This window comes from Anoplophora glabripennis, unplaced genomic scaffold (assembly GCF_000390285.2).
Source record: "Anoplophora glabripennis isolate ALB-LARVAE unplaced genomic scaffold, Agla_2.0 scaffold40, whole genome shotgun sequence".
NCBI classification, from domain to species: Eukaryota; Metazoa; Arthropoda; class Insecta; order Coleoptera; family Cerambycidae; genus Anoplophora; species Anoplophora glabripennis.
In genome coordinates this window covers 1,220,160-1,238,297 of record NW_019416268.1, presented here as the reverse complement: position 1 = coordinate 1,238,297, position 18,138 = coordinate 1,220,160, and the positions used below count along the sequence as shown (strand labels likewise).

The following is an 18,138-nucleotide window of genomic DNA, read 5'->3' as shown; positions in this document are numbered from 1 at the left end:
GTAGTTTTGGTTTTATAAGCAAAAAACTAAAAAAAGAACTGTTTTTTGAATTAAAATGTTAATAATTAATTAATGAAAGTTGCGAGTCGAAAATACATCAGAGTATATCGACGGCCTGTCTTTTAAATGACGGCGCAGGTGGTATGCTGTTAGTATTTTTATCAAGATATGCCTTTTTTTATCTATTGACTGGCCTAAAACTGTTTTGATTAAATAAATTTTATAGAAATTTTATTGATATGAGCATTACACATTACGTGTTTTGTTCCTATCTTCAATTTCTTTTTGAACAACAATTTGAACATCTTTGAAATTTCGAAAAAATGCTACTTAAAAAATTTGCTTACTGCTTAGTTGTAGTTTTAAAAGGAAAACTTTAATTCACAAAACACCACGTATAACTTTATTGTAGGAGAGGTGCTACTATAACCACTAATTTATTTAAAAAAAAAAAACTCATTACATTTTCACTTCCTATTTACAATCACATGACCAAGATCGTACTTTCCCCTGACACACTTAATTTTTACACCAGGACAATCGGGCACCCTTCCCACCCTGCAGAGGACAATATTGTGTTCCTGAAACGAAGTCACAGAATCAGTCAGAGAAACGCCAACTTGTTGGAATAATGCAAAATTCGTAGCGGTTTTTTAATTCAAAATGTATTTCGTTTAAACAACAATAAATTAATAAACTTTTAATAAACAAAATACATCCCAATGATGTGACTGTTTCTCGAAACGCGACGTCTTCATTAAAGGAGATTCCTTGAAGATTGTTCGACAGAGAGGAGCATGTGACGAGAACAGGGCTGATATAGATTAAGCTTCCAAATAGGCTCTCGAATACCAGCTTTTGTGATGTCAGCAGAATGAAGTCGATGTTGTAAGGATGCAAAATTACTCGATGATGTTTTCCCGGTCTTTTTTCTTGAATTGCGGCCTCACCATGACGAAGCTGTTTTCAATAATCCTCGGCAGGACACCTTCTTTGTCCCACCAGAAGTACAATTAATTTATGTGAATGGTGTTCTCATCAGTAACAATCTAAGACGAATTCGGTCCATGTTGTTGGTGAGCTAAGTGACATCAAGGTACAAATGTTGACACAGCGATTTTTGTGGTTTCGCTCAAATCATGAGGCAACCACACACTCAACCTTGGTACTTTGCTCATGAAACGCAAATCACGTACTATGGTCGATTGGTCGCAATCCATTATACTGGCCAATGTCTACATTGATTGACATGGATCATCATGATATTCATCAGTCAGGTGTCGTGTCAAAATGGTACTCTTTAAAACTGGAAAACCATTTTCGTGTTGCCCCAATGACGTTCTCTCCATAAACGGTAATAGTGCTAGCAGCATCGATGCCTCAATATCTTCTATGGAATTCAAACAAACGAATATGTCGAAAATGCCTGTTTCCACTTGGCACTCAATTTTCTTTTGCAAATAATATACCCAATCTCTGTACAAAATTTACCTACAAGCTTGAAGATTATTCAGTTAAATAAGAGCGTCATTAAAATTATTTTGACATATGCCCAACAATTAATTTCCAACCCATTATTTTCATGGAAACCAAAAACGCTACGAATTTATACATCATCCCAATATTGAGTTAAAAAAACTTCCCGCGTCAGCTAAGCTTTCTGGGTCAGATTTGATGTTAGATTTCGGTTATAAAATCAAGTGGAATTGGGTTTTAGTTCATTTAAATGATTAAGAGCTAAGCTAGGCTACATTGTAAATCACACTTAAAACATTTTGTTGTAAAATTTAAGTCAGCTAAAATATTCACTTCTTGTAAAATCTAGGCTAGTAAAATTAATAAAATTACAGAATTTTGCATTTTGCACGATAAATCTTATTTTCTTATGATGATTTTATAATATTATACCTGTAGATTGTGGCCTATGCCTGGTATATACGCGACCATTTCTTTGCCGTTGGACAGTTTAACTAGAACACACTTTCTATTGGCCGAATTGGGTTTTTTCGGTTTCTTGATCAAAGTCTTTAGCACTACGCCCTTCATGAACGGTTTCCCGTCAAGGGGCTGGCGTTTTTTCTTCTTCTTGATGTGTGGCCCACGCCTGTGCATCTGAAGCAACGACACCGGTCTTTCTGTAACAGAAAAAAAGAGTAACAAATAGAAATTCGGTTTTTTAAGGCTGAAAACGTATTTATTTTAAAATCCTTTTAAACAAAACATGTTTTGAAATTTCAAAAACAGAACTATGTACATGTTTTGTACTTTTGTTTTGTTAATAAAAATAATGTGCACAGTTTCATTATTATTACTTTAAACCATTTTTTAAATTAAATTATTTTTTATTATTTTGACTATTTTTTATTATTAATTTTGCTTTGTTTTTATTACAAATTTAGTTAAATTTCTCTAAAATTTGACACAGAAATAATGTTTTTCTGTTCTATCTATATATAACCCACACCCATAAATTTTTAAAACCGAGATTTTCATGTAGGTACTAAATACAATTTTTTTATTTAATCAAGTTGTATACCTATATAAACTGTGTGATCGTATTTCTAAAAGAAATTATATCAACACATGCTGCTATCGAATCTTGTGAGCGTATGAAAAAGTTTTCACATTTTTTTTACTACGATGATACAATCAAAACTTTGACACTTATACTTTTCTATTATCTTTTTTTGAAGCTAAGCTGTCCGTGAAAATGGCGACAGTTGAAAACTTCAGATTCATTTCCTGTTTTCTCACTGTGGATATTTTGAAGCGAGGAAGCGGATATTTAGTAGTAATGAGAATTCTTTTGCATGTCCGGATATTCCGTTATTTGCCTCATATCCCTCAAGACTAGCATATTTTACCAAGCATAAATTCTGTATAGAATTGGGACGAAATTAGAATACTTACCTTGGAAATTATAGTTTAACAAATAATGTTTATTGATTATATTAAATTTGACAGAAAATCGAATAGTTTAAAAAATATTATACTTAAAAATGTGTTTATATCTATAACGTAGATTTTGTTTGGAATCAAAATTACCCATTTTCGAATCTATTGGTGAAACTCTCCACAGAGCCACAAATCGCTTTAAACTTTAGACATCCCAAGCCATAGCAGACGACATGACATCAGGAGAGCCCCATGCTGTTGGTAGAACGATCGCCAATGACCCTCACGGGATGACCAAAATTTCACCTCAGTTTCGAATTTTTCCTGGCAAAAAACGCCAGGAATGCCATGAAATTCAAACTGTAACACGCCTTACATAAATCTGAAATAACAGCCAGATTCAACGGCGGGGCAAGTCAACATGAATCGGTCAAATCCTGAGGGGCCACATGTCGGAACCATACCGAAAAGCAGTCCGCCAGAATTAGCGGGAGTCGACATGCAGTGCGATGGAACGTCAACTCTGATATCTTGCAATTTTTTTACCAGATCTGAAATCTCTGACCAGTGTTTGTATATGACCTGAATTTAAACGTATGGGAATTCCAAATTTTACCATATTGTTGCATTGTATATCACCTCTTGTGATATAATATTTTGTAAAATTTGCAACACATCGTTTATTGCTAAAATAAATGGTATATTGTTGTGCGCACATAGATTTGCAGGGCCTACTGGTTATTAGGATTTCAGCGTAAAATAGAGTTGGAAATACAAATACACGACATTGGGTTAAAAGATACAGGATACCGTTTTCTCCGCGTAAACATGTTACCCATGACATGACGGCCATTGCTTGTCAAGTGGAAACATATGCCCTGAACTCAACCGTAACTGAGCTAGGGTAATTCTAAATTTAAATAAATCAGGTATATTTAAATAAAAATCAGGTAAAAATAAGTTGTTTCTTTGTTTTATTGCGAGAATTGTTCAAAATGTCCACCCAATTCCTATATACATGTTTGAGCTCTTCTCAAAACAGAAGTGGCTCTGGTAGTTTCAGGAATAGCACGAATATTTTCTACAGCACCCATAATCCTAGCAATAAGTTGTTCTTTTTCAGAATTTTCTATATAAACAAGATTATTCGGTCTTCTGAGAAATAATTTAGGAGATTTAAATCGGATGAATTTGTTGGCCAATCAACAGAAACACTTCCAGTGAGTTTCCCTTTTCTCGTGGATTTTCAAGTGCCCAATAATGTGAATGTATCTATTTATCTATACATCCATGTTGTTACTATAAACCACCAAATAGCCTGCAAACACTTTCTAATAATCTCTCTTGATGAAACCTTCACCTTGAAATTTTGATACTGACTATTTCTACAGTAGCGATAACCTCAAAGACAAATTCTTACATTAATTAACGGATATGCGAATAACTTTTGTCTGCTCTTACCCGAATACAGTTTTCGGGAAAACTCTGAAATTCCTTCATGTTTATTCAGCTTGTCGCCCACTAGATATCTGCATATTTTTCAATAAAAAGGGAATTATAACTCAAAATATTTTTCGCATACATTACCCAAGATTAAAATAATTTCTTTGCCGAATAATATTATTCGGGATTCGGGTTCAAATGAATTTGTCCTGAAAAAACTTTGCCCGTGTCGTGGCCAACCCACGGACTAGTTAAATAATTTCGACGCCGAAATGTGAAAATCAGGTTGGGGATTTTACAGCCAGTTGGGAGTTACGGCGTAATTATATAGGACCGAGTTGAAAAGGACATAACCCTAAGGATTACAAAAAAAAGTCCTCTAAAATGGTCGATAATTTGTTTATAGAAATAATTCATTTTATTTTAATATATTATAATAGCATTTGTATTGGCAAGTAAAGTGGTTCTCGTATCCTGAATTGTATACAGGTTGTTCCACTTTTGCTAGCCAGACGTCAACTTTAATTTTTTAATGTGTTTGTTACATTTATTATACAGGGTGATTCACAAACGCTGACCAAAAATGAAACCTCGTATCCTTTGATGAATTTTAAGGGGAGTCTTTCGTACAAAGTTTTTATCTAGGATACTTCGTTAAAAAGATACAGGGTGTTAAAATTTAGAAAATATTTTTAAATTTTTTAAATAATTTAAAAACTAGTAAGTGAAATCATTTGAAATTGTCTCATGCAACTATTTATGTAAACGTTCAAAATCTGAGGCCTTTCCCTAAAATTTAGATGTTCCAGTGGCGGAGATACAGGGTATCGGTGGCATATTTTTTTAAATAAAATAGTACGCCACTGCCGAGGCCACTGCTTTACGGTAACAATCATGATCCGATTTGTTGAAAATGGGTGGGTTTAGAGATAGTAAGAAGGTATACCTTTTTTTAAATAGAAAAGTTGGGGGAAATGTTTTTCCAACCAAAAGTGAAATACACCGTGGCACAAAAAAATGTTGGCAGTTTAAATGCGTCCTAATGGTCGTTTGTGGCGCCCTCTAGAAGATACAATGAAATCGTCGTTGATAAATTCGAAGTTCTCATCTCAAAAAACCCCCAGATATGAAATTTCACGAAATTAGCTCAGAACAGTCGAAAGATATTAAAGAAATTGTTATTTATTTTTTCAACTTTGACATCCTGTAGATCCGTTATTATCAATTTTTGAACTAATAGGCTATTGATTATAGGATTTTAAAAGGAACTAAGACGTTCAAGATATTTTATTACATGAATCGTTCAAATGGTCATTTTAGATGAAAAAACCGTGGAGTGCTATTAAATTAGAGAGTGGAAATTGGAGATAGGGGTGAAAATGCACCCCTTTTAGTTTTTTAATTGTAGCTCGAAAACGAAGCAAAATTTCGCTATAGTTCATAGGAAAAATTATTTAGAGAATTGAATTTTCCATTGAAATGGCTTATTTAAAAAATTTAAAAGGAAAATTTTATGCAAAAAATCGTTGAAAGATAATTTGAAAAAAGCAAAAATTTTTTTTTTACTTTTTTTACTTCATAAAAAAAGTAGATAATATTTCATTCAAAAAAGACTACAGAATTTTTAGATGTGAATTGACTGAGATATGGCCGCTCAAACTTACAATTAGCCAGTTTTAGATTTTCGTCGTATTTACCCTTATACGTTTTTATTCTCGGTTCAAGGATTTTCATCACGTGACTTGTTCGAAGGGTAACTAAAAATAAAAAAACCGCGGAGTGCTATTAAATTAGTCTTGCAATTGAAGATAGGGGTAAAAATGCACTTTTGTAGTTTTTTAAATATAGCACCAAAATGAAGCAAAATTTCGGTATAGTTCATTGGAAAAATTTTGTAGAGAATTGAATTTCCCATCGAAATGGCTTATTTAAAAAATTTAAATGAAAAATTGTATGCACAAAATCGTTAATAAACAATTTTTAAAAAAGCAAAAAAATAAGATTTTTTGATTTTTTTTTTACCTTTTTTGACTCTAATTTATGTTAAACACGACGAAAATCTAAAAAATATTTAAGTTTGACCGGTCATAACAGTTAATATTAGTCAAAAAACTTTTTGAAAACGCGTCATTTTGTAGGGAATCTCATCTATTTTTTTTTACAGCAATTTTCTTTGCCTACTTCTACTAAAAAAATCTTTTTTTTTGCCTTTTGCAAAATTGTTTATTAACGATTTTCTGCACAAAATTTTTGTTTTAAATTTTTTAAATAATCCATTTCGATGGAAAAATTCAATTCTCTTCAAAATTTTTCCTATGAACTATACCCAAATTTTGCTTCGTTTTCGTGCTATATTTAAAAAACTGCAAACGTGAATTTTCACCCCTATCTCCAATTTCCACCCCCTAATTTAATAGCACTCCGCAGTTTTTTCATCTAAAATTACCCTTTGAACGATTCATGCAATAAAATTGCTTGAACTTCATAGTTCCTTTTAACGCTGTTTTTTTGGATATCATCAATAGCCTATAATATAAGGCGAGTTTAGTTAAATCGACTTATTGTAGACTCTTAAGAGACACCCATATAATAGGTATATATAGTGATGTAACGAATATCCGCATTCGCATTCGCGAATATTCGATTGATTTATGACATTCGCATTCGCAAATATCTTTGAATATTTTGCGGATATGAACGTGAAAGAAAAATACAGAATGTGAAAACAATATTAGGTAAATTAAACAAAAAAGTATTCATTTCTTTTCTTTTTAATTACAAAACTTACTTAAAACAATTATATATTTCTATAATCAAGAAGTTGATTTACTCATGTTAAGAAATAACTAACAACAGTCTAACCTCACAATTCACAAACTCATCTGAGCCGGTAGCGAAAACAAAACAAAATTCCAATCATACAAAAATACCGTTCTACCAACTTAACAACGCTAATTTCTTTAGCCTCTAGCGCCGCTGTCACCGGAAATATTATGTGCGTCGCGTGCGGCATATTTTGAATCATAGATAAACGGCGCTAGATTTAAAAACTGAATATTCGTATTCGCATTCGCATTCGCGAATGTCAACGACAGATGTTCTCATGCTTAAAAACTGGCATTCGTTACATCACTAGAATATGATTAGGGTCATTCTAGAGATGCAAAATAAATAGTTGCTATGAACTTCAACTATGACATTTTTCTTAGAATAGTCCACTTTACTTAACTATAACTGCTGAGGACTAAAATGCTCATAATTGATAGGCACCGACTACGAATTAAAAAAAAATTGGAATATTTCATAAACCCCATATTTTATATAAACTATAGAGCAAACTATAACAGTGTGGAGAATTTAATTGTCGATCCCTTGATATAAAAATATATAGGGTGTTGCATTTGAATTTTACGAAATTTTTCATTTTTCTTGTTGACATCTTTAACATCACTTGCTTGCGGCCCTATAGAACGCTGGCCTACTTTTGGAAGAGTCTGAAGAGTCTTTGCCTAAAAAAAGATTTCGGTAACTGCTCGTATAACCGAGATAATTTCGAAGTCTAAGTGGCAATTTAGGCAAAAAAAAATGGTTGAAAGCTAAATATCTCAAAAAATATGATCTTTAGCATATGACTATTATACATGGTATCCTTTATTTTTCTCAAAAAAAAAATTATAATGAACATAAAACCATATGGTTATATTGAAAAAAAAGTTAAAGTTGGCACCTGGCAGGCATTGCACTTCGGCGTACTAGTGAGACAGGCCATGTTAATAATGTAAGTAAATCAGTTATGAGAAATTCCCACAGGAATCCAAGCCCGGCCGTAACAAATTCGCAAGGCTTACGGAGTCCACTTGCGACAAAGCACTGGCGTAAACCCCTTTCGGATCCTCTCGCTTCCACGGCCGTATTCTGCGGCCACGGTGGCGCGGCCCTACGCAAAAATGCGTGTGGCCCCCCGCGTCCAGGGAGTAATCCAACCCCGTATTTTCCATTTCCTGGTGTAATACGGCGTGAATGCGAACGCTGCATTGTGGTGCGCGCATTCATCTGTCGATGGACAATGTCCACGTCGAAGATGCGTCACCTGCCCCGGGTCCCCAAAGGGTGAAGTGTGCGGCGTGGGAGGAATCGGCACAGGGCCGTATCGGGAGATTTGTTTTGAAATGCGGTGCAGATAAATCGTAAAATAACTTTTTTTTTTGTAAAAAGCATTGTCACAATTATGATTTATCTCAGAGACAGAAGCATGTGTTATTTTCACAACTAATTTTTCTCGATTACAAATGCACAACAATTTCAAAGCATCGATTAAACTTGTTTAATTCATTGCGAGCTTGCATTATTTGCAAAATAAACATTCAATCGGGTCTGCTTCTTTCTCGACCTTGATGACTATACACGTTTGAATAATTCCCACCATCTTCTTTCCCGTTTTGATAATTAAGTATTACAGGGTGTTTCAAAACATGTGTCGGAAAATGAAAGGTGTGATTTCCTTATTATGATTAATATTAACTACATTTGAGCGCTAATTCAATTTTTATTCATGTGACACTGGCGGAGATTTTAGGATTACATGAGGTTCTTTTGCTCCTAATTTTTACAGCTCTGGGAAAATTGGTATTTTGAAAGCATATTTTAAACCGCTGATGTATTCTACACAAAAAGGTACACACCATCAAAAGCTCTAACACGAATCGTTTTCAATATAAATTACGTTTATGATGGAAAACATGAAAGTGGCAACATGATATAAAAAATGTATTTCAAAACTAAGCGAATAAACAACAAAAATCACAACAGTTGTTGAAAATGGTCTCCTCCTACGGTAATGGGCTTCTCATCTACGTCTGAGTTCCCGAGATAGGTATCGTCAAAAAACTAAAAAACAATCTTTTATTTGACACCCTATATCTCGAAAATAGTGCGTTTGCGGACCTATCTTAATAAAAACTTTTATCTTAGAATAAGCCAAAGAATCAAACCCTCAATTTTCCGACATATCTTTTGAAACACCCTGTATATGCAAAAATAGAAGGTGTCGAGAGAAACAGGTGCAAGTGAAGAAGTCGACAGTCAAGATCCAAGCCGAGAATACAAAGTGTCCTCTCTAGAAAGGAGTTTTAGCCTAACAGTTGTCCTTTGTAGATAAGACGTATCTTTATTTTAATATTGTTTAGTATATATGCCCCTTGTATAAAGTCCAACCAAGCCAGTGAACTCCCAATGAATGTTGTCAATGTATTAAAAAAGGCCACAATTAGAGCACATCATATAAGATGCGACATTTAATGGAGGCGCCGGAATATTTTGTTGATGAGGACTGTAGGGCTTAAGTTGGAGACCAACATTTAGTATACATGTCACAAATGAAGTGACACTATCTCTACTTCTATGATATCCGAAAGATTTGCAAAAACATCATTTTAGGTTTTTAATGAACAATAAAAATGGAGTAGGGTAAGTCCAGAAGTAATTAATACTGTTCCTGTAAAGTCTATAGGTTACGATATGGTTGTATCTGTTTCTAGGGAAATAATTAGGTAGGCACTATGTTAACATAGCTAGTAGGTATGTGTTTTTAATCATTTACAATTTATCCTACATTATATCCCTCCCAATATTTCTAGTACGGCCCTGATCAATGTCCAGTCGGAATGACAATTCGACAATGGGACTGTGGTGTGGCCAGATCGTAATCTTACAGATTTAGTTATTGCATTTGACTGTATTGTATTGAACTGTCACAATTCTTTAAAAGTGCTGTCTCATCGTATTTACGCAGCCTGACGATTTTCCTAAATTGAGATTTTTAATCCCCCCATTCATAATTTTCTATTATGCCGTTGGTTCGGTTATTATCAGTCCTGGTCTGCGGCTTACTGACCATTTGAGAAGAAAAATATATTCGGTACGGGTATGTAGTTAACTTAGAAATTTAACACATTTAACGCCATTTTATATGTAACACTTGAATGAATTCAGTTAAAAATAATTTTCGATCAGTATTAAAAATATCGTATCAATATCAAATTGATTTCGACGTTTTATATAAATATTAGAGCCATTTTCAAACTTTCCAGATGAAGAATTACCTTAAATTATATTTAAAAAATTAGTAATGAAGACGTTTAGGAATGAAAACTTAAAATACTCTAATTGTTTAGTGATGTTACATACAAATATTACCTTTATAAGTTAAGATTATAAATTGAAATCCTGTCTCGTCTTTCGTAGTACCACGATATTCCTATAGATGTCGCCACACAAAATATTTTATTCTATTAATCATCGATGGCATTATTTGTAGCGTAGACATAATGGTTTTACATTCTTCAATGTAAAAGAATCATTAATATTGGTGACGCTAATATCTAGGGATTTTTAATTGACAGTACCGGCCGTGCAATGTTGGTTGCCTAAGCTCAGTGGTCACGTGGCTTGTAATCATTTTGAAGACTGTCTATTTCATGCATAATATTATAACGGAAATTTCTGTTAGCAATATACTAAGTGTTTCAAAATACGGGGGTTACGTTACTAGCTAAGAAACCATGTTTAAGTTAAAGCAAAAACCAACAACTTTTTTACCATTAATTACCATTAATGTATAGGAAAATATTGTTTTTTTTCCAAAAATTTGTTCTTTAGAAAAAAACAATTGAACGTCACATATATGAGGCAAATTATGTTTTTTTTTCTTAATAGAATAGGCACTATGCATTTTTTAATAATTTTGATATTTGTAAGTTTTTCTGATTTTAACAATATGTCGTTAATTAATTACAGCATAATATAAATATTCCATTCTATGTACAACTCTATCTTTGTCATGTTATTATTATCAAATTTAAATTAAATTGCATTAAAAACAGACTGATAACATACAAGTTGTTTCATTGTAGTGTGCATACCATAATTTTTTCTTAAGTGGTCATCGTTTGAAGGTGGTAAGTCAAGTTCTCACAATACCTAATTAACTTTATCATTTGAAAAAAAATTACATTGAACAAAAACTAAAAGATTATAAACGAGTTTGCAACACCTTGTAGGTAGAACATTGTCCAGAAATATTTAATTCAAGTGATCTCCATTTCCTTTCATTACTATTTAATATGTAGAAGTAATATGAAAGAGTTCAATTGAGAAGAAGATTGGAATATATCTACAATATCGGTATACATTAAGTTTCATTTAACAAAAAAATATTGAAGCAAACATCATATATTTATATTTTTAAAAATTGCAAATGTTTTTCTAAAACGAATTGTTGAAACCTTCAAACCATCATACAACTTTTATGGGAAAATAAAAAGTTGTCAGGGTGATGATTTTTGGTAGGAAATCCTATAAAATAACTACGAGGACATAATACAGGCAATTCGAAATTCAATTCTAATATTAAATGAAATAAATTTCATTATTCATATGCAACCAGGTATACAACCCTGTATTGAATGAAACTAAGTGTACTAAGGGTGCCATAATTTGATCAATATGTACATAATAAACACTACTAAATAGAATTTAATAATAGAGCCAAGCAATATTTAAATGTTAATCGATTCATATTCTATGCGATAACATATAAAATATGAAATTCACTGTTAATTTTTACCTAATTTTACAAGGAATTAAGTACGATTGCTTTTAGTTTGCTAATGTTAAAATAATGCCTCTTTAGATATTGATTTTTATTTTACGAAGTATTACTTATCTTTTCTTTTTTTATGAAATTGTATCTTTTTGTATCTAACAAATATCTTTCTCAGCAGCAGTAACATTTTTTATTTTATATACAGAGTTACTCATATAGGGATAGGCATGTTACATATATAGCTTATTTTTCTCAAAGACAATTAATATTCATTGACAATACATAAAATTTATAAAATTTAATTTGTCAATTTTGGATATTTAAAAAAAGAGCAACAAGAAATAAATCTACTGACGAGTGCACCTCGTCACAGCCCAATTTAACTATTCATACATACAAAAATGGGAAATAAATTACCTTGTATTGTGAGACATGATAATCTGTTGCTTAAGAAGGAGCTAAGATCCAGAAGGGGTTTGTTTTTAACGATATTAGATACCAAAGTTGGCGCCTGAGGTATCCTCCTCACTATTCGGCTTATAAAATTCATAACTGAAAGAGAATAATAAAACAACTTCAGTATTAGCTGAAAATAGAAAGATTTTCTTTTTACCTTAGTTAAATTTTAATATAAAACAACACTAAAAAAAGTTTAATTACACATTTAAAGTTAGGTTAACTTTAATTTCACCTTCGGCGATCAGCTGTGCTGGACTGGAATTGCAGTAGGGATTTGTGGATAAACTAGAACTTGTGTTGGTGGCACTGCTACGCCTCGAGGCGCGTAGAGTTCGAATTCAAATAAGCCAGGAAAAGCATACATTGATAAATAAATAACAATAGATTTAGAAATAGTAAGAAAAACTTTGATTATTTTATGAAATTAATACATACGTTTTAGAAAGTATTTAAGAACAGGTACGATAGTAAAAGTAACTGAATATAATCAGGTTGATATTATTGATACAAAACGTGTTCCAATCTATTAAAATTTGTTTTTTGATTTTTTGTTTCGTGTTTTCGTAATTGTGGACGAGTAGAGTATTACATACCTGAATGATTTTACTTATTGAAGCGTAGTTGTAATGAATAATTTTCAATAAGAAAAGTCTGCTCAATGTCATTGCGTTTGACCTTGAATAATTTTTATCAAAAAAAAATATTCAACGGAAGAATGTATTAAAGGTATTTATGATATGTTTCAACATTTACTACTGATTTAAATGTATTTGCAAATATGTATGTTTAATCTTATACTGAGAAACGTAATTGTAAAAAATATGAATATTTATACATATACCTATAAAAAGTACTTATATACAAAAGTAAAATGTTTTTCCTCTTCTATATTTCCATGTAAATGTAATTTAGATATCCCATGCCTGTTCGAAGTATAAATATACGAGTGGGTACGCTTTTAATGAATGTAATTATTCACCAGAGCATTTTCTTACTGAGTAAACGCATATTCCGATTTGGATTAGCTCGTGAAAAAGTAGAATGTTGCCGTGGTTCGTATTCGCTCTGTAACGAGTTGTGCAACGCCGATCAACATTCAGGTTAATAATCCATTTATAGATTTATCTGAATATTTATAATAAGTCTGTGTGCGATACGAGAAGTTGGCTACGTGGTGTCAAAGCAACTTTGGATCCAGTCGTAATATGTGGGTCTCCTTTCTGCAGGTACACAGCCACACTTATATAATAAGGCCTATTATTTTCTTTAATTGCTACCGATTTAATCACACGCTTGCTTCCCATGGTTATCCTCCCAATAACTGTGCGTAAAAGAACATGCTCACGCAAGATATTGTTTGTATTTTCTCACACTGTATGGGCATGTAGGTCTTTGGGTTTAGGTGCTTATTTCGGGCGGCTTGCTTCTTACAGTGGCGGAGGGAAAAATTTATGAGGGAAATGCTTTTCTGTAATGGTAGAAAATAAGTAGTTTCCTTTAAATTAAATCTTTAGTTTTCTCAAAAAATATTGTTCTGTTTCCAAGATTACTTTTGTCAGTTGTTCCTACTCTGTTAGGGATTCATAGGATGGTCCATATTTCAATGTAAAATAAATCAAATGTTATAACTTCATATTTTTCGAAATATTGTAGGAAAATCAGGAATTTTATAATGGGAACAGAAATAGGCATGTTTAAAAATTTGATACTTGAAGATTGTACTTTGAAGGACAATTAATTATTACTTAAAAAGCAACTAGACCTAAATGCTGAACAAAAAATTTTATTATTATTACTATCATTGAAAGTAACGCTAGATGTTATGAAAATATCAGTATAGGAGAGTATGAACATTCAAAGTAATAAATGTTCGGTCGCGACCGCTGAGCGCAGGGTTGGTCCGATCGGAGTGATTTTGGTATTGTTGTGTAGGTTGGACCTTTCTGCGTTGAAGAGAACGATTACATAAGGGATAAAGAAAAATAGTGAACATCTACATTTTGGTTATTTTTTAAAAACTATTGACGTTTAAGTGAATTTAGCGTGAAAACTATTTTTCCAACGTATTTGTAGGGTAGGGGGTGAATTTGTGTGTAGAGGCGGCAAATTAATATATAATTTTCAAAAGCAAAAAAGGGGAAAATTTGTAACAATGACTCGGTTGAGTGTTGCTGACATGTCCATAAGAATATGGGGTGGCAGAGTTATTTCAGTAAAATTTTTATATAAAATCCGAATAAACAGAAATTTTCTAAGCGAAATGTTATCAAATTTTACACGCTTCTCTGTATCTCTGATGGTTTCTGGAATGCCAGTAATGATTGTATCACTCATAGTAAAGTAATTGCCTATAATTTTTATTATTACTACGTTTAGTCCTTATTTAATTTTGTTTCTGCTCCATTCACTTCTATAAACATCTAAGTAGACATATTTTCATGTCATCGAATTTTTACTGTCATTGTGAATTATTAGGTTGTTAAATATTAAAAATGTTTGTGATACAATCTAGTGAATATAACTCTTGGAATTATGACTTTGTATAATCGCATAATACGATGCATTCAACATGTTGTAAATAGATAATTATTGACATATTTCGACAACTTCTCCGATTACACCGACCTATAAAATATTAAACCAGAAACCGGGCCATACTTTGTGAAAGTTTCTTACGCTCTATACCCGAAGTTGAGTTGAGCTTTTGAGATATCCTAAGTGCAAAAAAGACGTTCTTCTCGATTTGGGGTTATGTTACACCTTGAGGTAACTTTTCTCCACAAAATGCGTTAGGCATCTCTGAAAACACTGCTCTTCTGCTTCAAAATCCACTTTGAATCGATCAAAAAGAGATGAATGAAATTACAAACACCCATATTTCCAATGGTTTTTCAGATTTTCGGGGTTGCTTAGTATGAATTTGAAGACAGCATTACAAAATGGCGGATGGATTAAATAAAATTTCAGAAACCTGAAGCACAGTGGAATTTAACTTAATTTTCAAATATTGACGAATACTCCTAACCACTTTCAATAGACGATTTTTCGGAGAAGATAGACGATATTTGGAACGAATCAAAATTGATTATGAAGAAGTGTGGCATTTTCAGATACCATGATGAGTTAAAAAAATTACTTCTTGGTGTAATATAACTTCAAATATAGCGAAAAAACGTGTTTTTTGTTAACTTTAGGTTAGCATGTCTGTAATCAGTGCATCCAAAACCTTCGGGAAAGTATCCGGTTTCTGAAGAAGTCATATTTTGTCGACCTGCCAATAATCAGGATTCCACTCGTATTATACAAGGTGTAACCAAAAGGAACCACCAAACTTTGTGGGTAAATATGTAGAACTCTCAAAAATAATGGGGGGAAGATGAAACTGACAAAGTTTTAAGATTGTTTGTTATATTTGGAAGAAAAATATATATATTCTTGTATTTTTTTCTATAAAAAATCAAATATCACAAAAACATAATACATTACGAAAAACGTAGCATATTAACTTTCAAGATTTTCGATAAAGTTCTTTGGGAGATATTCCCATTATTTTTGTAAGCTCAATGTCCTTAAAATTTGTTGGTCATTTTTCTTTACACCCTTTCTATGATAATTAGATATGCTTTAGCTCTAAGTGCAGTCATTCTTGCCACACGGATATTACTCCTAAGCTAAAAATCTTTAGTTCTTCAACCATATGGACCATAATATCAGTCAAATTATGTGAAGGGGCGGATATGTATTATTAATTGAATTTTATTGTTTTTAGTAAACATTTATCACTACTTTTGTTTCAGAAATCGCTATTACTATTTTTCTCTTGTAAAGTTGTGTTACAAGCTCACTGCCTTACCGTAAAAAGGTCTCCTTTGGAACTCGGCTACGCCACCTTTCCCAATGAAATTGTAAAACACAAACATGTCCCCATTGTGAGCAAAATAACTGAAGAGGAAGATATTGATAAAGATGGGGATAATCCTATATCTTCCGGCGTTAATAAAGTGCGTCACACACAGGAATGGGTGCCAGGTAGAGTAAGTTTATGGTATTAGAATGAATGGAAATAAATAAATTGTGTCACTTTGAAGCATAAGAGAATGGTAAATATAATGGATTTAAGTCTGTTGCAACAAAGTTATATTCTGGAGATCTCCACGGTTCATATGTACCTACTTTAATTAAAAAAATATTAAAGTGCAATATTGACTAGAAATGAAATGAGGCCCTAATTTTTTAAATATTTTTTAATGCAAAAACATCAACTTCTATTTATTCTCCCACGTACATAGCAGTGCACATGTTTTACGATCCGTAACAGCAGCCACAAAATAACTCAACAATCAATCACTCTGGTCGTAAATGCGAAATTTATGTTAATTTGTGGTTGTCAATCACCTACGTTTTTTGTTACACAAGAACATTAATAAATTAAACACCTATTAATAGCGATCACGTCTCAAATACTGTGACCTTTATTTTCAACAAATTGTTGCGGTTATGGTCGTTTCCCCGCACCACGGAGTGCTCGATAAAACAGGTAGCACTTTTACTTAATAATTTAAGTTGTTAATTTAGAGATGCATATATTTCCTACCATCCTGAAAGTTTACCTAACATTGTTAAATATTGGTACTTTCAGCCTGAGTTATCAGTCCTCTCTTCAACCTTCCCATCTTAATATTAGAGACAGTATTTTTGAAATTTTTTGATTAAGCCACGCAAAGGAATTTTCATTTGCACTTTGGTGCTCTTTTGGTGTACTCTTTGTTAGGCTACCAGAATTGTAAACGTTTATTCTTCCAATAAAGTACTACCAAAATTTTGTTAGAGCTGTACTGTACTGCTTTGTCTTCTCTACCTGAGATTTAATCCCTAATAAATTGATTCGCTATCAATTTTTTGTGTAGTTTTGTTGGGAACAATTGATGATGATAAACTTTTCTCATACAGAGATGTAAAACATCTGTTCTTATTGCTATTAGCCTTGCCTTCTGTCTTGAAAATCTGATGATACTGTTTAATATAAATAGGGCTTCATTAATTAAAGAGATGTGATGTTCTGATCAGTCATTGTTTGATGAATTCAAATAACTTTTGAAGATTTATCGTTTGTAACATTGTTTTAGGTCAAGTCCGCCACCATTCCTTCATACCAGCTCATATCCATCATATTTACGTGCCCATATTGATAACTAGGGATCTCCAAACAGTATTGGTGAAACCTCCGGAAAACCTTTACTTCTATCCAAGACACTATGGAGGCTACGGGGTGGGTACCTATTCAGGGGGTCAAGGAGCAGGGCACGGATTTCAAATTATTTTTAATCAATGACATTTTGAATTACTAATTCGTGTTAGGTTGAATTATTAAATTAGTTTTAGAATTGTAAATTGTGGATAATGATGTACAATCCTGAAATATACTGTGGAACAGAATAAAAAAATACTTTTCGACTACTTTTACTGTTTTCATAATGGATGGGGCAGGATGAGGCCACATATTTCCTATAAACCTTAGAAGAATTGAAGAAGTAAAGATATGAAAATGGGGAAGTTTTATCAAGCAACTGATGCTCCAAAACATTACGTTTTAAATTGAAAAAAAATTTCACATGTAAGTTTAAACGAATTTAAAGCCGTCTCTGGTGAGGCAGCTGTATTTTTGATATCGAAGTTGCCGTCAAGGAACGCAGTTATTTCAGAATCACGCTTTCTCGTTATTAGTATTAATTCGAACT

General features: G+C 32.5%; 2 protein-coding genes across 3 annotated transcripts; one reads left to right on the top strand and one right to left on the bottom strand.

The window, feature by feature from the left end:
* Window positions 1-398: 398 nt before the first annotated feature.
* On the bottom strand, window positions 399-12,649 carry LOC108903252 (40S ribosomal protein S12, mitochondrial-like). The gene is made up of 4 exons (XM_018705353.2): window positions 12,555-12,649; window positions 12,359-12,493; window positions 1,909-2,135; window positions 399-581 (listed from the first exon to the last, which is right to left on the bottom strand). The coding sequence occupies exons 2-4, from the start codon at window positions 12,489-12,491 to the stop codon at window positions 468-470; spliced, it is 474 nt and encodes a 157-aa protein (XP_018560869.2). The 5' UTR covers window positions 12,492-12,493; window positions 12,555-12,649; the 3' UTR covers window positions 399-467.
* Window positions 12,650-13,315: 666 nt separating this feature from the next.
* On the top strand, window positions 13,316-17,847 carry LOC108903254. Of its 2 annotated transcripts, none has more exons than XM_018705356.1 (3): window positions 13,316-13,626; window positions 16,198-16,434; window positions 17,527-17,597. In XM_018705356.1, the coding sequence occupies exons 1-3, from the start codon at window positions 13,606-13,608 to the stop codon at window positions 17,587-17,589; spliced, it is 321 nt and encodes a 106-aa protein (XP_018560872.1). In that variant the 5' UTR covers window positions 13,316-13,605; the 3' UTR covers window positions 17,590-17,597. The 2 variants fall into 2 exon arrangements, with proteins under 2 accessions (XP_018560872.1, XP_018560871.1); XM_018705355.1 differs by having other exon boundaries at window positions 13,334-13,626; window positions 16,198-16,429; window positions 17,527-17,847.
* The last annotated feature ends 291 nt before the right edge of the window (window positions 17,848-18,138 follow it).